The following is a 20,053-nucleotide window of genomic DNA, read 5'->3' as shown; positions in this document are numbered from 1 at the left end:
TTTTGATCACATCTTTTTATCAACATCCTTCCCCCATTATTTTCCATTTTTCTAAAAGAAATTAACTTAAAACCAATCCCTGTGGATCGACCCTACTCCCACTTTCACAAGTGTAGTAGGAATTATTTTTGGTGACTTCGACACTCATCATTCAGCAGTATTGCAATTGAGTAAAGCGATTTGAAGATTTGAAGTCAACTTAGAAACATTGAGTTAATCTTTTTCTGCTATATTAGTGTTCTAGATAAAAAGCTACTATCCCAATGACACCGAGTTGATTTCTGTTAAATTAGTTTAACTTGTGGATTAATCATTGGAGCATCTATAGTTGTAGTGTGAAATTTTAGTCTCCTATGAGCCATGTTGGATTATATGGCCTCATTTTCGCTTCATTTTTTGTACTGTTATTAATGGTTCTGCCACTTGTGTGATGGTAATATTTCTGATTGTTGGTGATGGTGATATATTTCTGATTGTTGGTGATGGTGATATATTTCTGATTTAGTATTATGTTTTTTTTTCTTTTTTATTTACAGATCCGGATAGTAGTTCAACTACTGTCACGTATTATTATGGGGGAAAATTTAGCCCAAGTAATTGTATTGTACCTTATTATATTGGTGGTGAGATTGCTAAGTTTCACTATGTAGAGTCAAGTCACATATGTTTTGCAAACCTCAACTTGTTCTGTGAAAAATTAGGGTTGGTTGGTGATAAGAGATACTATAAGAAAGTAAAAACTGGTTTTCAGCTCCTAACTACAGATTCACAGTGTTTAGAGTTGGGGAGGGAGTACAGGCATGCTAGGGATGTTTCTGTATATGTTGAGATGTTTGGTGCTGATGTAGATGAAGATAGTGAGAGGGTTAGAAGGGAGGAGGCTGTTCATGTAGATGAGGAGAGGGGTAGAAGAGATGATGTTAATGATGGGGATGAGGATGAAGGCTTGTTTGATTCTGGTTATGATTTATCAACAGAGATAAATGATGATGATATATTATTTGATGATTATGTGGATGATAAAACAACATCAGATTTACCCATTGATGATGAAAACAACTCTGAAGGTCTAAGTGGGTCTAGTGATGATGGTGAAACAGATATTATGGGTGATGAAATTGATCTAATTGAAAATAAAGTCAGTGATGATGAGCAAAGTGAATCTAGCTACCCTATTTTTAATCCTGTTGAAAACTTTGATCCAACATTTACATTGGGGATGATGTTTAGCACAAAGGGTGAGCTTAGAAAGGCTATTCAGTCTCATACAATTAAGACAAGAAGAAATGTAATTTGCACAAAAAGTGACTCAAACAGATACTATGCTAAATGTAGTGATACAGATTGTGATTGGAGGTTACATGCTCATAAAGTAAAAAATGAATGCACTTTTCAAATTAGGGATTACAACCCTAAACACAAGTGTGCCAAGACTTTCAATCTTAAAAATGTAAAGTCTAGTTGGCTCTGTGATAAATATCTTGACAAATTCAAATCTGATCCCAAGAGGTCTGTGAAGGGTTTTAGAGTGGATGCTATAAATGAGATTAGATGTCATATCTCTAAACATCAAGCTTATAGAGCCAAAAGGAAAGCATTGAAAAAAATTTAGGAAAGTCCTGAGTATCAATACACAAGACTTTGGGATTATGCAGATGAGATTCGAAGAACCAATCCAGGTAGCACTGTCATTGTGGGGACTGAAGATGTGGAAGAGGAAAACAGATTCACTAGGTTTTATGTTTGTTTTTCAGCAATGAAAAATGGTTTCAAAGAGGGTTGTAGGAAGATAATTAGGGTTGATGGGTACCACTTAAAAGGGCCTCATGGGGGAATTCTTTTAACTGCAGTAGGGGTGGACCCAAACAACAATCTTTACCCAATTGCATATGCCGTTGTAAACACAGAATCAAGGGAAACATGGGAGTGGTTTCTGATTTTATTGAAAACTGATTTGGGTATTGAAAATCAGAGTGAATATGTCTTTATGTCTGACAAACAAAAGGGATTAATTCAAGCTTTTCAAGAAGTGTTACCTGCTGCACCTCATAGGTTCTGTGTAAGGCATATGCACAGTAACTTCAAAAATGCAGATTTTAGAGGGTTGACATTCAAGCATGCCTTATGGAGAGCTGCTAAGGCATGTACCAAAGGGGAGTTTAAGGCTAGAATGAAGGATCTCCAAGTTCTTGAGCAAACTGTTTTTGATTGGTTTTCTGATAAACCTCCTAAACAGTGGAGTAGGTCACACTTTAATCCAAATGTAAAGTGTGATATGCTGCTGAACAACTACTGTGAGACCTTCAACATGATGATATTGGATGCTAGGGAGAAGCCAATACTGACTATGCTAGAGTGGATAAGGGAATTTTTGATGAAGAGATTGCAGGAAAATATGGACATGGCTGAAGCAAAATGGAAAGGAAGAATCTGCCCAAAAATAAGAAAAATACTTGACAAACATATAGAAAAAGTTGGTGATTGTATTCCCATCAAAGCTGACAATTTTCATTATCAGATATCATGCTTTGATGGTGGTCAATATGCAGTGGACTTGTCAAACCATACTTGCAGTTGTAGGAAGTGGGAACTTAGTGGGATTCCTTGTAAGCATGCCATCTCAGCAATTTTCAATCAAAAAGATCATCCTAAGGATTACATTGATGACTGTTATTCTGTAATTGCTTACAAAGAGGATATATGCAAGTGCAATAATGCCAATGGATGGTGAGAATCAGTGGAATGAGACATGTTTCATACCTCCATTGCCACCAAGGTTTGGCAGAAGGAGTGGTAGACCTTCCACTGCACGTAGTAGAGATCCAGATGAGCCTATGACAAAGAAGAAATTAGGGAAAAGAGGTAATGGAATGAGGCTGAAAAGACAACAGCTAACAGTCAAATGCTCTAAGTGTGGCCAGGAGAAGCATAATGCAAGGACATGCCCAAATAAAGATCAATCTCAGTGGTATGAAGAAATTACAGACTTGACAGTTGAAGAAGCAGCTTTTGATGTATTTGGAGCTGATAAAGCTTTACCAACAAAGCTCAATGTAAGGAAGAGAGGGAGGATTTCAACACAACAATCTCAAAATAAAGTGGTTTGTTCCCAATTTTTTGAAATTACAGATTTTTGCTTCTGTTGTATTTTGCTAGTTCTGATAGCTTCTTGTGATGTTTTTTCTAGGTGGCAGACAAAGGAAAAAAGAAGGTCACAAATGAGGCTTCAATTATTTCAGCCCCAATTACTGTAAGTATTTTTTCTAGTTGTTTTTTTATTAAGATTTTGTATTTTTTTTAGTAATAGTTTATTGTGATGTTCCTTAGGGGAAAGACAAAGGAAAAAAGAAGGTCAATAATGAGGCTGAAATTATTTCAGCTCCAATTACTGTAAGCATTTTTTCTAGTTGTCTTTTTGTTAAGATTTTGTATTTTTTATAGTTGTCTTGTCATATTTTGTTGTGATGTTTCTTAGGGGAAAGACAAAGGAAAATGAAAGGTGACAAATGAGGCAGAAATGATGCAAGTGGACAATGAGGCAGAAATTATTCTACCCCCAATTACTGTAAGTATTACTTTAGTCTTTTTGCAGCTTTCTTGGCTTATTTATTTGACATTTGTCCCTGTTCATGCAGAGCCTTGTCACCTCACAATCTACAGAAAATGAGATGTTTATTACACTCCAAGTGCCCAATCCAGTTTCCAACTCTCCCCAGTACATTAAAGGACCTTTAATGTACTCTCAACTGCATAGTGTTGGACATCCCAGGAGTGCAACATCAAGGGTAAATATTAGAGCCCCACCTCCTATGCTTGGTAGTCAATACAGTGTCACACAGCATCCAGTCCAAGAACATTTTTCAGTTATCATGCAAAGGGGAAAGAAGTTCATCACATTGTCAAACTTGCATAGATTAAGCTCAAAAGGGCCTCCAGGAAGCAGTAGCAAGAACTCTGTAGGAAAATAGGCTTCATTTGTACTTTTCACTATATTGGCATTTTGGCTTATTTGTTTGGCATTTTGACTTGTTTGGCATATTAGCCACAACAATGGCATTTTGACTTGTTTAGCGTCTTCCTGATGGCTCAACAATTTGTTTCCCAGATCATAGTTATAAATGTATATGAATGGTATTATTCATTGAGTAAAGTGTTTTGATGAGGAAAATTCAGTATATGGTCATCTGGAATTCCTAATTTCAGTCAGCCCATCAAGATTTATGGTTGTCTGCTTCCTGTGTGTGTCAGTTTTGCTTCTTTTTTTATTAGCACTAAGATTAACTTTGGACAAAAGTTGTTTGATTCACGTTAAGCAAACATGGAATGTATCAGATTTGGTAAAAGATTGTGGTTTGAAGAAAAAACATCACCACTTTTGGCAAATTTATGTTCTCAATGGTTGAATGATGCCTTTTCAAATTGGTTAATCCTATTTATGTTCTCAATGTTTTTCTATGCAAGCCCACATTTACAGTATTTCTCTTGAATTATAGTATTTGCTAGCATGTTATTTTCCAAGATATATGCAGAACAAGGAAATACTTATTCTAACATCTTTGTCAAATTCTTGTATATATGTAATTTCTTCAGAAATTTCCTCTGTAGGAATGGTTGATATTGTTGGCAGGCGTTTGGAAGCCAGAAGCTTCCCTACAATCAAAAATACAAATTCATAATCCTTACATAGCAAAACACCATCAATTACATAGCAAAACACCATGTAATTAGCAAAATACCATCAATTACATAACAAAAAACCATCAACAGAGAAATCCACTTCCTTACACAAATTACTCCATTTATGCACGACTTCCTAGCATCCAAATTAAAAAAAAAAAAAAAAAACCATGAAAAGGCAAGCAACTTGAAGTAAAATTTCATCTTCTTTTCCATCTTTGTCTTCTCCATTTTTAGCTGATTCATCTTCCTCACCAACCCAGGAATTACAGACCTTGCTCTTGAGCACATTGGAGGATCTTCCCACTGGAAAAATCTACACCCATTATTCTACATTTTTCACCCAAAAAAAATCAGAGTGTATGAAAACGAAAAAATATAAAGGAAAGACGAACTGAACGGACTGCTCTCTACATACCTTGTAGTCATGGCATGAATGGAATCGTCTACCTGGGTTTTGGTCAGTCCAAGATGTGCGAATGTAAGCTGGCTTACCACAATAATATTATGTCCAACTAGGCATGGAAGACATCTCAGCAATCGGGCTCGGAGCAGGAAAAATGGTGGCGGGTTGTGGTCGATCGTCTTCTTCAGCTTCAGCGATGGGATGGCGATTGTTGGGGGTTAGGGATTTTCGTCTTCAGCTTCGGTCGATTTGAGAGAGAAGATATTTCTTCTTCTTTTATTTTGGGTTATATTTTTTGTTTTCTCTTTTATTTTATTTTTTTTTAGCTTAGTTGGCAATAATTTTTTACCCTCCCGCCACATCAGCAAAAGCCCCAAATTGGAACCCTAATTTATGTCTAGGTAGGCAATTTTTGGCGAATTTGCAAAATTCGATTGCCGGAGTCCTTTAATAGCAAAACAAAAATTAATTATGGGATTCTATTTGCTACACCATTAACTACAGTCCCTGAAATGCTACCCCCTTAATATTACGGGCCAGTAAATGCAATTTAGCCTCATAGAAAATAAACATGACAAAAATCCATGTAGGACACCCTAAAACTTATATAGAACCTATATATAATCTTTGGAATCAAATTACATCTTAAACCCAAAATTAGGTTAATTGGGGTTAAAAGCATGCATGGTTCCGACCCATATTGCAGCATATTGGGCTGTGGCCTGAAAATTGCATGCAGGTGGTCATGAAATGAGGAATGACACATTAATTGGTCGAAAATAAGTGAACGCAACTTATAAGAAACAGAAAGCACATCATCTCCGATCCCTTTACATTGATCGATTATTATGGTTTTTACTCGAGAAACAAAAAAAGGTAGATGAAATCATGAGAGATCATGTAAGAAATCGTGGAGGATGGTGTTGAAGTGGGCTGGTTGTTCAAGTTGGGGAAGATGTGAAGTGTTTTTTATGACTTGTAATCTTGCCTTTTCTCCACCTACAATTCTGCAATTACAAACCCAGTCATTGTTATGATTATGTAAAATTAGTCATTGATTATCAGTTAAAGAATTAATCAAGAATAGAGTGGAAATTATGGAAAAGTAGTAATCATACATACGTCTTCAGTTCTATGCCTCTCTCCAATAAAAATATTTGGTCATGCTCTCCCCACACTATCAATACTTCCTGCAAATTTTCAAACAAGAATATTATATATATATATATATATATATATCCAGCTAATTTCATGGTAAATGTGAGGGGAGTTATTATGTGATTAATTATTTTTCTTAAATTATGTATCGATAGTATAGTAATTATTATTCAGAATTCAGTACAATATGATTTAATTACTTAGAGTACAATTCAAATAATTAAGAATTATATATCAAGGTAGGTAGGGTATAGTAATTATGAAATTCATGTATACCTGTGAAAGAGGAGGTATGGTGAGAGTAGGATCCTGCGACTGTCCAATGCTCAATCCTTTCAAGAGTTCCAGCTTCTCTTTCCTATTTTCAGAATACAATTTCTGCATTAATCAAACATACTCAGTATCACTCTTCTCATTAATTTCAAATTATATTTCTAATAATCATAATTATTTTGCTATAAAGATTGGATGTTTGGATAGATATATTTCTAAAATAAGCAACTCACGTCAATGAGATCATTCAGGAAGAAATCAGGAATGTACGGACGCCTGAAAACAACCAAGTCAAGTAACTTCCGCAGCTGTTGGGCACTCGCCGGCATCATCAAATCCTCAATCTTCTCCACATTTGCTTTCTTCAGCAGACGCTCGTTGTCGCCCGGCCGCATGTTCACTGCAGAGCTGGCGATCACCACCTTCTCCACCCTCTCCGGCCACATAGCCGCCATGCGGTACGCCACGAATCCTCCGTAGCTCGTCCCCACTATTGAGTAACTAAATAAAACCAACCACCATTCTCACTCAAAGATATTCTAATTAAATTGAGAATAAAAACTAATCAATTTGTTACCTACGAATCCCGAGCTTTTCGAGGAGTTTGACGAGGCAAGTCGCCTGGAAAACCTCGGACCTCTGGGGAGACTTAGTAAAGGAGTCGCCGAAGAATACTAGGTCCGGAACATAGACGTCGAAGTCTCGTGCGAAGAAGGAGATTTGCTGCCGCCACTGCCATACACTCTGAGGCCCAAAGCCGTGAATGAGGAGTAGCTGAGGTTTGGAAGTTGCGGCGCGGGGGGGACCCCAGAAGTGGATGGTGGCGCCGTAACAGAGCGGCGGAGGAAGCGGCCGTATAGGGAGATGATGCTGAAACAGGAGGCTCCCGTCATCGTATATGTGAATATTTATTGAGGACGAGAAGATTAATGACAAGAGGAGGAATTACAAACCACTATATAAAAATGTGGAAGGCGCATGTCTATATATGCCTAATAGGAATTTACATTCCTTAAATTTATTATAATTACAAATACATACATCCCTTTCAAATTAAAAAAATATATAATTATATATATCTTTCTTGGTGTTTGTTCCATTTACATGTAATTTCATTTAATAGGATATTTTATTAATTAAAAATAACCCTTGTAAAAGTTTTAATTGTAATTAGTGAATTGACTAAAAACTAAAGCATTATTGGTTAGTATGCAAGTTGTATTATTTTAAATGGAAGATTGATGCGACAAAAATCCATTATATGTGGATATATGTAATGTACATATATAAAGAAGTGGTAGGTTGGTTTGGTTGAAGAGCTTCTTTTGATGGATATATGTATACGCCGAGTTTTCAGTTTTTACAACTCCACATAAAACTCAACTGTTTATAAAAATGTGGAAACCTAATTTCAAAGATCGTCTATTCCAATTTAGGTGCGTGTTGTATTAAAAAAGTAAAAAGAAAAGCCTAAAAATATATTTAAAATAATTAATATAATATTAACAATAATCAATTTTTTTAAGAAATCTCCGTGACTTCAACACTATGTTTGGTTTCATTTTCGGATAATTTTCAAGAAAAGATAAAACACACCCAATGTTTGCCTCTTTATTTTCACACCTTGATTGTGTGTTTTTTTATTTTTGAATTTTCTATATATAATAGATATATACACACTTATATATATAAATATAATATAAAAGAAACATAATTTGACAATAAACAGTAATTTTTGTTTTCAAAAAATACAACATTAAACATAAAATATTTATATATATACATAAAAAATATATAAAAGAGACATGATTTGACAATGAACAGTAATTTTTGTCTCTCAAATCCCTACAACAAACATACACCACTTATTTTAAAATATTTTAAATTACCTCTAAAAACAAATTAAAGCATACACTCTATCTCCAACACACACTTATTTATTTCTATTTTTCTCTCTCTATCTCTAAAACACAAAATAAAACACTCCAAACAAAAAACCAAACATAAAACAAGGTTTTAACATTACCAAAAAAAAAAAAAAACAAAAATAAGAGCACTGGCAATTAGCCTTTTGCTGACACGTGTGATTAGCATACTTTTTTCTTTATTGTTCATTAATATATATATATATATGTAAATTAATTATTTTAAATATATTTTTATAATTTTCTTTTTTTAATAATAAAAAAAATAATTAAACTCCAAACATCATCTGAATAATTTATTTATTTAATTACAAAAGAGAGAGTATGATTCAAACTAAATTTATTAGTTAAACAATAGACATTTTATCTCATTAAATATGCTGATTGATTTTAATTAATTATAGATAAAAGAAACGCAGTCTTAATTATTAATTTATGGGGGATGCGAAATTTCAAAATCAAAAGTAGGTGAGGTAGATTAAAGGGGGAAGCCAAAGCTAATGCTCAAAATTTATCATCTGCTTAATTATTTCAACAGTATTAAAATTGGAACCTCGCGGCTTTAAAAACTCATTCGTCGCCTGAGAGATTCGAACTCTCGCGGGGAAACCCCATGTACTTAGCAGGCACACGCCTTAACCACTCGGCCAAAGCGACATCTTATGTTAGCTAAATGTATATTTTAAATTACATCAGCTGAACAAAACATGAATTAACTATATGACAAATACAATCGATGATTATTATTCAATTCAAAGAAAATAATCAATTGTAAATATATTAATGATGAGGGTAATTTACCTAAAGACGAGTTTACACCTCATTATAAGTAAAGCAAGGCTATCAACCTGGAAAATCTTCTAGAGAGGTTAGAAATCCCACTAAATACTCTTATGGAGAGATTTACGACTGCAATAATTATGAGACAGTAATTAGCTGCAATTTGGGATGCTTGACTTAAGCATAATAACGATATACTTGCCAAATATATTATGGGAAAGCTTATAAATATCATGGATGGAATTCATTAGTAGGTGATACTCATATACTCTTAGCAATACATTTTATCTATCTGTCCTATTCACTATTTGAACGCTAATTTGGGCGTCGGAGTGTCTTCGTCGGGGACCAACCCGACTAGCCTAATTGCTTTTGTGTTCTCAGGAGTATTAGTCTGTTTGAGGAATTGGGTCGAGTCGCTAAGTGAGATCGCGAATCACTATCGAGACTCGAGGGAGTTTTTCTTGAACGGATCAATTAAATTTGATATATAATGTGATTAATTTAATTCCATAAAACATAATATAGCCTCCATGTCCCACTGCCCGAATTCTTTTATGCTTCTATTTGTACAGCCTAGCTATGGAATCTGACCCCTTAGCTGACCAACAATACGCTTTGCAACTTTTGAGGATCAAGTTCTTTTGGCATATGGTTAAAGTTACAGGCCCCAATTTGACAATAGAAACAAATCAACTGCACAACTTTGTCCCATTCTATCTGCTGCACCATTTTTCATTTTCCACCAATCCATCACCATACCCAAAAATCTATCATCGACAAGACCAAGTACAAGTGCGGCGAAAACAATAGCAAACAATAATATTTATGCATCAATAGTAATTAAAAATATACTACAATTAACATAGGAGAAAAAATTTTCGAGACAGAGATAAACAGATCCGGAAATTATGTAATACGTTTTGTATTCATCCATCACGAATTTACAACACACGATACGCCATCATGAGTTTACACCATCACAAATACCCAAGATCCAACCAAAGAAAAAAGAGGAGAAACTAAAGATCAACGTCAAACCCATATCGATCTGATCAAGCACAGGCACAAGGATTATCCACCACCACAAAACCCTCATCACCGCCTCTGAAAACCAAGTATCCAACGCCCAAGCCCACCACCACCGCGATAAACACGCCGGCGTTAAAGGACATAATCGCCAGCATCAGAAGATAGCCGATTGCCGCGTTTATCCCAAACAAGATCCCCCCCGCAAATCGAGAAGGCGACCAATTGCGGGCGCCCATCTTGGACAAGAGCAGAGGGGTGGAGAGGGAAGGTCCGGCGGAGGGAGGCGGGGAGGTCTTGGATACGGAGAGGAGCTTGAGTCGGAGACGGCGGTCCTCCATGTACTGGTAGAAGACGGAGAAGAGGAAGCAGGCGAAGAGAGAAAGAAAGTAGCTGAGCCATGAATCGGTTTTCCAAGAATCGAAGAGGATGGTTACCCTCCTGCCCCAGTAAAATGTCATGTGCATCATCTTGGCAGAGATGAAGGGTTGAGTTGTTCGGAATTGGGGACAACCTTTCCCTGGGTGGGGTGGGAAGAATAGATTTATTGGGGTGGGGGAGGAGATAAGGATATTTCAGTCTTTTTTATCCTTGGTATTTGTTGTACTACTACTATTACTATTCTCATAGTATTGTACGTTATTATTCAGAAAGTTGGGTGTGCTTATCAATGCAACTCTTGGACCAAAAAATAATAAAACATGTATATATATTCATTTTTGAAAAAAATTCTAATTTAAATTATATTTGATTGAATTTAAACTAATTATATAACAAATGTAATATATTTGTGATGTGATTGGGAAATAATTAAAAAAATAACGAAATACATTATAAGAGTATCAGACTTATAATTGATTTAATTTGGCTAAATCTGATTTTAACAAAAAATTTTTTATTTTTTCCTCAAACATGACAGTAAGAATTGTAAGATACTAGTTTTCACGTAATTTTAAATTTCAAATATATATATATATATATATATATGTATGGTCAATTTAAAGTATTAAATTTATTTAGTGAATAATGGGTATGTTAATATATAATTTGGTATTAAATTGAAATATAAGTTAATAAGAAAGGTAAATTCATTTGAGTGTATGCATTTAAATAATTATAAAAATAGGAGCTAATATTTAATAAGCATGTACATCAATTATTAGATAGAGCTAAAAAGTGTTTTTTTGGGGTTGTGTCTGCTTTTATGATTAAAAGCTTAGATAGAATGGATTTTATTTATACTCTATGTTACCCATTTAAACTAAAAGTTGGTATTAACTAAAAAGGTAAAAAGATTGAGATACACAAATATGGATGCATTCCTTCTAAAAAGTAAAAAGTCCAAACAGAAATAACACTACACTACACTTTTGGAGTTTGGAGAAGAAAAGGTAAAAAGGAGATGTCTGAGAATACTGAAGACACAAATTAATTAATCACCTATCTCATTTACTATATGTATCTGTATTTTCAATGTCAACTCATTTATTTATTAATTTTATATATATATATATATATATGTGTGTTCACACATGTTTATGCAGGATGAAGAATATAATATTTAAAATCTCAAGTGATTAATTAATTTAGCTGCACAATAAATCATATAGTTTGTATAGACATGATTAAGAGGGATGGGAATGTGTTGTGTTATGATGTAAGCGAGCATCTCATATTAATTGCATGAGAAATTTGAGTGATTTATAAGTTTCAAGATTTTTTTACTGACGAGGCATCTTTTTTTTAAAAAAAATTGTAAGATCTATACAAAATTAGAGCAAATAATATCTCATAATGGAGCACCGATTAAATGGTAAGTGCATTATTTGATTAGTTGGTGGGAATGTGTGTTTTGGGAAACACAAATAGGTAGCGATAACGATGAGGATGTGGTGAATTAGTGAGAAGATGAATGTAGTACACAATTAAATCCTTGCTGTCGCTGTACGTACAAAATACAAATGTACGTAGGGAGTAGTACATGAACAATGTCTTAAGCTTAAACTGCTGCTCCTCTTAGAACGTGCCCATGTAATGATTAAATACAAAGGAATATAGTATACTACGTATCCTTATCCTGATGCCACTCTCCTTCATCTAAACTATTATTGCCTTCATCTTAGTCATTCTCCCACTTAACCCAAACCAGCATCAGGATCACACAATCACATGAAACAGTAAACACACATATGTGTTCTGTGCTTCCAATTAAAAATTAAACATTAAACAAACACTCCTCCAACAACTAACTAATTTTGAGGCGCAGGTCGAGAGGTTTGGGATGGAAGCAGACGGGGCGTCCTCATGGAGCGGGGCGAATCCAAGCTCCTCAGAACCAGCTGCTTCACCGCACAAATCAGTTCTTCAGTAGGATTCTTTGGCGGCCTCCTCAACTTGTTGCAAAAGCTCATGTGCTGATTCAGGGCCTCCTCATTTCCAATCCTGTTCTCCGATCTCACTATCTCATCCTTCACCGCCTCCCCACACAGCCCGCATATCCACCGCCCCCAATAACGGTCGCGGACACGCTTTATGTATTCCTCCGTGCACTCCTCCGTCAGCCCGCAGCACTCGCATTTGGCATATGCGACATTAGTAATTCCCTTCATCACCGCTGCTGCTGTTTGTTGTGCAATTTCCATTACCACTGCAACACAAAAATCTTGTAATTAAACAGAACACAACTAGAATCTGAAATTTTTCAAAAATTCAAGTGCTGAATATATATAAATAAAAGGGTAAATTAATTTAATGGCAGTTACATGCAAACAAATCTTTGTGTGTTTGGCAACTGATGAATAATCTTGAAAATCCACTGGATTCTGTTGCTCTCTATCTTTCTTTCTCCCACTTACCACCTTCTTCCTCAACAATCTCTCCGCCGATGATCAAAGGCTTGAATACCATATACATTTCCAGCGAGCCCTTTTGGCTCTCTCTCTCTCTTCTCTCTCTCTCTCTCTTATTCTTTTTCCACTATTGAAATGAAGGTTCAAGAACTTGTGCTCTGGATTGTATATATGAGATTTGTGTGTATGTATGTATTGCGTGTGAACTTGGATATATATATTTCAGCTGATTGAACATCGATCCAGCTTATGATGAATATATAATGTGATGGAAACGCGACTTTCACATGAAAAGGTTGGACAAATTCTGAGAATTCCTTTGCCAACTGTGCAGTGGATACAGACACAAAACGCCATCACCAATCATTCGCGCTTCTGAGAGGCGCAGTGAGTGTGTGTGATGGCAACATCTTCTACTGCCACGGGCTAGGATCGGCCGCTTTCTTGGGTCGACGAATTCTGTACTCTTGATTGGATCTGCGCCCTTCATTTTGGGCGATTGGATGTGGGGTCCAGCTTCAACTAAACAAAAAACAACACCCCGTAGAATGGGTTGGTGAAGTGATGGTAAAAATAGTCCGTGGCACAGATGATAAGAACAAGTCACGGCGTCTGCCAGCCTGTGTTGACGGCGACACATTGCGGGTCGTGGTGGCCAATCGCCAAGAGGACGCCCACATGCATGTTTGCACGCGTGGGGTCACCAGTACTGTTCCTAATGCCGCCAACAATTTCATCTGTACATTGATTTTCACTACATTAGGGACCTGCGACGGTAACACTCATTTACGGCCTTCACTGCCCTCTGAGCAGTTTGTGGCGCATCAAAAACCAAAAGAATAATAGATAAGCCTTAAAATTAGCACATTCTGCACCACTACAATTCATTTAATTTAAATATGCATAATTAACACAAATTTAGTGGCTTGTGATAATGACAATGTCTTATCAAAATATGGTGAGTGCCCACATCTATTCATATATATATTCACTGCTTATTTATTTTGCGTGTACGATATCATTTCCGTTTTCTATTTTTCATTTTCCACCACTACAATATATATATATACACACTAGCGTGTCATCGCATGAATTTAATTTAATTATAATTATAATTATATTTTGTAAATATATTTTAATTTTAGAAAAGTTAAATAAAAAAATATTTCGAACAAAATATAAATTTTATTTCCAAATTATAATGCTCAATATTAATAAAATTTACAATAATTAGAAGAACATATATGAAGAGATATATATTAAAAAAAGTTTTATTCATACATACAAATTAAAAATAATAATTGTCTTCAGAAGAAAAGTTCTGAAAACGAAACTTAAACATGAATTCAATGACAAATCAACATACCATCTAAAATCTATAACATAAAGTTTAAAAATCGATCAGAATTTTAAATTGATTGCAATATCGAATATTGTATACAACGTACTAATCACATTATGTATGGATATGTTAAATAGTTTATCTAGCATAAATATAATATGAATGCTTAATATATGTTGTTTCATTGCTCGACTCAATTTTTAATAAACTTGAGATATTATTTAATCTTGAACTCTTTATGACATATAATTTGATGGTTATTGAATTATATATATCTTTTTTAAATAAAGATGAAAGCTTTGTAAAATGGATAAGTGAGAGGTTTAGTCCACCTAATAATAATAATTCGTTTACGTGATAACTACTCAACAAAACTTAAAAATTGTCAAATCATATATGATTTTATGTTTAAGTTGATAGTTTCAGTACGAAATTGACATATAAGAATTACGATTCAAATGATTGGGATAGCTACAAAAATATGTGGGTTATTTTTGTAACTTGTACTTTAATTTAAGTTGCTGTTGCTGCTGCTTTTCTTTTATATATATATTTTATAATTGTGGTGATTCTGGTTTTAATTATTTGAAGTAATGCTTTTTATTTAAATAAAAATGATGAGAAAAGAGTGCATATGTTTGTAGTGGAGTTGAGTAAGACATTAAGGTTGTTTCATTTCATGTATGTATCACTCTTTGTTTAAAGTGGTTGACTTCAACAGGAGTTTATATGACTTGACTTGGGCAGCAGCAACATTCTTCATTATTACTCATTAGCCCACTTGATTTAATAATTCTATCTTTAATTTGTCTACATTTTGATTGATGGGATGAATGTGTAGCTATGAAATTAATCCAAAAAGACAACACAAAAATTGAATCTTGTAATAATGAAAAAAATGTTGTTAGTGTAATCTATCAAATCAAAGTAACATTTAGTGTGAATTTTGGAGATGGGCAGCATAAATTACATGATTGTAATGTTATAGTCCAAATACTTTTCAAAAATAAAAGGATATGAAAATCAGAAGAAAAATAGAAACAAAAAGAAAAAGACAAAGAAAGTGAGAGAGAAGACATCTTATGGTATGGCCTCAAAACCTAAAATTCAAAGCCTGTTCTGTTTTTTTCTGTTCAAAAAGAAAAGAAAAAAAAAATAAAGAAAGGAGAGAGGGAGAGAGAGAGAGTAGGGAAGCCCTTTGCCTCTCCTCTCAGCTCACAACTCAAGGAACAAAAATAGAAGCAAAAAAGAATCAAAGATATTTTCTCTTTTTCTGTGTCTGTCAACACATACACGCACACATATTTGCTGCTCTCTCTTCTACAATTCTCATCTCTTTTTTGCTTTTAATCTTTTAAAAATCCCATCTTTATTTTTGTATGGTGATGGATGTTTTTGATATGGTTTCTTTCATCACTGAGCTTCGCAAAGGTATATTCACACAACCCCAGATCTTGTTTTTATCTCTTTTTTCTTATCTTTGAATTTTCTCTTCCATTTTTATGCCTCTGATTTTAAGAGATCTGTTTATTGAAGTTCAAAGTCGTGGCTTTTTGTTTCTTCGCTCTTTCTTTACTTGATCTTTGCTTTGTGTTCGGTTGCTGAATTGTGAGAATTTTAGTAGAACAACTCTCTTCTTTTTTGTCTCTGGGCACAGCTCTTTCTGTACTCACTTTAATAATAGTTAATGCTGATGCTCAATTACTTGTTTCCAGATAATAACTGGTTGAAACTCTGTACTTGTTTTTGTTGCTTTGTCTTAATTTTTGAGTTTATTATTACTTATTAATGTTGTATGATTATAGCTTTGGCTATTGTAATTATGGGTGCTTTTATGTTATCTTTTTATGTGTATTTAATGCAAGATATGGTATTACTGAAAATATGGTGGTAAAAGTTACTGGTCAAAAAAAAGAGAAATTGTGACTGGGCTTGTTTCGGCCGACCTAATTTTAGCTTTTCTAGATTGTGTTATCTACAGTTAGTGATTGGGATTGCACAATATTTAGATTTCTCGACCAGAATCTGGAGTTTTATTAATTAGTTAATGCATTCTGCATTATGTATAAAATTTCATGAGCCATTGCTTTATGAATCAATGTGACACATGTAAATTGTAATGTCTCTGTTTCAAAATGATCGTCTTCTTAATTGGTGTGTGCCAATAAGGGTTGAAACTGTCGGGTTTTTGCAGCATTTTGGTTCTGATTTAGAGGAATTTATTCATCTGCAGGGTTCGGCTAACACAATCTTGACACTCCAGCTAAATTTATTTCATTGAAGGTTTTTCTTTGTATGTGGACACCAATTCGCTGACCCATTTCAAAACCCAGAAAGGAAAAGAAAAAGAGAAAAAAAATGAACTTGTCGGGAAATGGAGGTGACAAGAAGCTTATTGCTGCAAAAGCAACTTTGAATCCAAATGCAGCAGAATTTGTTCCATTCGCTCTCAGGTCACCTGCTGCAGGCATTAGCAGTTCAGGTGCACCCTCTAAATTTGCTACTTCTGCAGCTTCCATCCCAGGGAAAGCTATATTAGATAGATCAGAATCATCCATTTCAAATAACTCTGATGATGAGGCCAAGCAGTACTGGCACCATCAACTTCCAGATGACATTACTCCCGACTTTAAGGTCATGGGCATAAATGATACTCAAGGGATCAACAAGTTACCCTTTTCAAGTTTATCCTTGACTGATGTTGATGACGGGTCGAGATACACTTATTCAGAAGGCAGTAGCTTTATCTTGAAAGAGCAGCAGGGTTTATCACTTCATCCTGTTAATGGTAGCAGTTTTACTGAGAAGCTGATATATCCTGTCTCATCTTATGGAGAATATCCATCACCTACAGGTTTACAGCCTTCTCTTTCTAAACCTTGGGACAAACACATTCTCACCAATGATCAGCTTCTAGCACGAGAAGAACATCCTTATAATGGAAACTCAAGGCATGGTTTCCTAGCTGACATGTCAAACGAACATTTATTGGAGAATGCAGATCTGAGCCCTCTTGAGTTTTTAGCTTCACAATTTCCTGGTTTTGCAGCCGAAAGTCTTTCTGAAGTGTACTTTGCCAATGGAGGTGACTTAAACCTAACAATTGAGATGCTTACTCAGCTTGAGGTAGGGTATTTCCTAAGCATCGATATTGCAGGTCATCTGGTCCATTGTGGATGACAAGTTCAGTAGAATTCTGTGCATGTTTGATGTCAATGTCAGTTATGTAAGTTTCCCCAATCAACAATCTAACTGTCTGATGCGCCTGGGAGAAAAAACATTTCCATGCTGCATGATTTATTCAACTGTGAGTTGTGGTCATGTCTCAAGCTATTGACAGCTTAGAAAACAGAGTCGGTCTCATTTTCTTTAGGAGGTGTTTTTTGTTTTAACATTGGAGTGAATTCATCAAATTGGAAACCCTCATGGACCATGTGTTATTTGTCTATTGTTAACTCTACGGGTTGTTTTTCCAGTACCTCCTCACCTGTGATAAATAGAAAGGGGATAAATGCCCTGGGAATCCTATAATGGGTTAGCAGAATGTTTCTTTGTTCCCTGATTTGCAAGAAGTGGGTTTCTTCCTTTGCAGGTTTAAGATAGCGCCATGCATTTGTGCTGACTGTAAGTGTGAAGCAAACCTCACAAAATGGAGGTTCTAGCTAGAGTGATATTATCTTACATCTCACTGTTGATTTGGTACCTGGGTGAACATTAGGCATTTAATTGTTGGCTTATTGTTTTCTTATGCAAAGACTTCTGTGATAACTATTGTCTCTTTATCATTTTATCTGGTCCCGATAATAGCTTTTTGAAGGAGCAATCTTTTCCTATATGGCTTTCCCAGAAATTGTTGTGAAATCTGACTGGTGTATTGATACTTCGTGTATGTATTTTCCTATTTGTTTCTCACTGTGTATTACAATTCGTTGCAGCTGCAGGTTGATGGAGGCTTGAATCAGACTCTTAATTCAGAGGCCCTTTCTACTCCAAATCTTAGTGCCTTGGATCTTCCTGCTCTCACTGAGACAGATGGTCAAAATGATTTGGTTAAGTTTGCTGGTGCTGATCTTCATCAAAATGTTGGTGCATATAGGTCTTCTGGAAAGGAAAGTACACTACTATTCAGATCTAGTTCGTCCTTTCCATCAAGAGGTGCTACAGATTTTGCTTCAGCCGTAAAAAAATTGGCATCTCAAGATTCTAGCATATGGAAGTTTGACAGAAATGGTTCTTCAGACACAAGCATTGGATCAAGTAGAAATTCACAGGTCCTTGGAAGCTTATATAATAACAGCCAGGCCAGGGGCATTTATGGTGATAGATTGCAAAATCGGGGATCAGCTCATTCATCTCCTGTCTGGCTTGAAACTGGAGAAGCAATTGGTAATATTCTTGAAGCGATAAAGTTAACTTCCTCCATAAATATTTAATTATGGGAAAATGCGTTATGCATGTATTTATATCCTTTAAAACTGTTGAGATGGCAGCAAATATGTATTCTGAAATGCGGGAAGAAGCTCGTGATCATGCACTTGTACGTAATGCATACGTTGAGCAGGTATGTTCATGAGTATGTCTAGAGGAGGGAGGTAAAATAAAAGAATGAAATGTTTTGAAGGACAAATTAGTTTTATCCATTTGTACTTTATCAACTTGGATTAGGATGTGTGAACTAATAACACCTGGGGTAATAACATGCTGGTGCCATCATGGGGTTTATTCTGCATTCACATTGAACCTATCTGTTGATAGAATTGCATGCTTCCCATATTTGATAAAGTCCAAAAAAAATCCTCGAGATTAGGCACGACAGGCATACCTCATTGGCAACAAGGCCCTCGCCAAGGAGTTGAGCATTAAAGGACAGCTCCATAATATGCAGATGAAAGCAGCCCATGGGAAAGCTCAAGAGTCAATTTATCGTCAGAGGTTTGTCATTTGTTGATCCACACTGGCACTGAATTCTTTTCATGTTGAAATGATAAATGTCAGCCATCTTGCTTTGAAAATATTAAAATTTACCAGACCAGAAAATTAAGGACTTTGTCTGCTTCTACTGTTTGCATCTCTTTTTACGGCTTGTTGAGATATTAGAAATAGCTAGATGTTTGAGAGTTGTTTCACATATTTCTATAATCTTGCAGGAACCCGGACATGCTGGCCAACGGGAGAGAGCGGATGATCGACCTGCATGGTCTACATGTCAGCGAGGCTATTCATGTGCTCAAGCGTGAACTCACGGTTCTGAAGAGTACCGCCAGGTCTGCAGACCAACGCTTGCTCCTCTACATATGTGTTGGGACAGGGCACCACACGAGGGGTTCACGCACTCCTGCAAGACTTCCCACTGCTGTTCAGCGATACCTCCTGGAGGAAGAGGGTCTCGACTACTCTGAGCCACAACCAGGGCTCCTTCGAGTTGTCATATACTGAATTAGGAAGGTATAGGAGATTTTTGGCACACTGTATTTCTCAGGAATCAATCAATCCATGTCAAAAAATGAAAAAGAAAAAATTGTTGTATCTGTAAATGGGAGAAAATGGTAGGAAAAATCTGCAAAATTGGAAAAAAGAAGGTAAAAGACGGTCCAAATAAATTGAAGGATGTTAA

General features: G+C 35.5%; 3 protein-coding genes, 1 long non-coding RNA gene and 1 other non-coding gene across 6 annotated transcripts; 1 reads left to right on the top strand and 4 right to left on the bottom strand.

The window, feature by feature from the left end:
• On the bottom strand, positions 5,853 to 7,459 carry LOC105165032 (2-hydroxymuconate semialdehyde hydrolase-like; the record flags this gene model as incomplete). Its single annotated transcript, XM_020694559.1, has 5 exons — positions 5,853 to 6,090; positions 6,206 to 6,273; positions 6,518 to 6,619; positions 6,748 to 7,015; positions 7,092 to 7,459. Coding segments are annotated over 5 exons (927 nt in total), but the record flags the coding sequence as incomplete, so codon positions are not given.
• TRNAS-GCU lies at positions 9,015 to 9,096 on the bottom strand. Its single transcript has one exon. It is a non-coding gene; the product is annotated as a tRNA-Ser (tRNA).
• LOC105164599 (copper transporter 5) lies at positions 10,080 to 10,796 on the bottom strand. The gene has a single exon (XM_011083283.2). It carries the CDS (start codon positions 10,716 to 10,718, stop codon positions 10,275 to 10,277), a length of 444 nt encoding a protein of 147 aa, XP_011081585.1. The 5' UTR covers positions 10,719 to 10,796; the 3' UTR covers positions 10,080 to 10,274.
• LOC110012201 lies at positions 12,142 to 13,337 on the bottom strand. Its single transcript, XR_002287371.1, has 2 exons — positions 13,011 to 13,337; positions 12,142 to 12,895 (listed from the first exon to the last, which is right to left on the bottom strand). It is a non-coding gene; the product is annotated as an uncharacterized LOC110012201 (long non-coding RNA).
• Positions 15,597 to 20,007, top strand: LOC105164598 (polyadenylate-binding protein-interacting protein 7). Of its 2 annotated transcripts, none has more exons than XM_011083282.2 (6): positions 15,597 to 15,870; positions 16,673 to 17,565; positions 18,381 to 18,825; positions 18,930 to 19,000; positions 19,247 to 19,371; positions 19,587 to 20,007. In XM_011083282.2, exons 2-6 carry the CDS (start codon positions 16,798 to 16,800, stop codon positions 19,873 to 19,875), a joined length of 1,698 nt encoding a protein of 565 aa, XP_011081584.1. In that variant the 5' UTR covers positions 15,597 to 15,870; positions 16,673 to 16,797; the 3' UTR covers positions 19,876 to 20,007. The 2 variants fall into 2 exon arrangements, with proteins under 2 accessions (XP_011081584.1, XP_011081583.1); XM_011083281.2 differs by having other exon boundaries at positions 15,599 to 15,870; positions 18,375 to 18,825.

This window comes from Sesamum indicum, linkage group LG6 (genome assembly GCF_000512975.1).
Source record: "Sesamum indicum cultivar Zhongzhi No. 13 linkage group LG6, S_indicum_v1.0, whole genome shotgun sequence".
Lineage (NCBI taxonomy): Eukaryota > Viridiplantae > Streptophyta > Magnoliopsida > Lamiales > Pedaliaceae > Sesamum > Sesamum indicum.
This window is presented reverse-complemented; position numbering and strand designations above follow the sequence as displayed.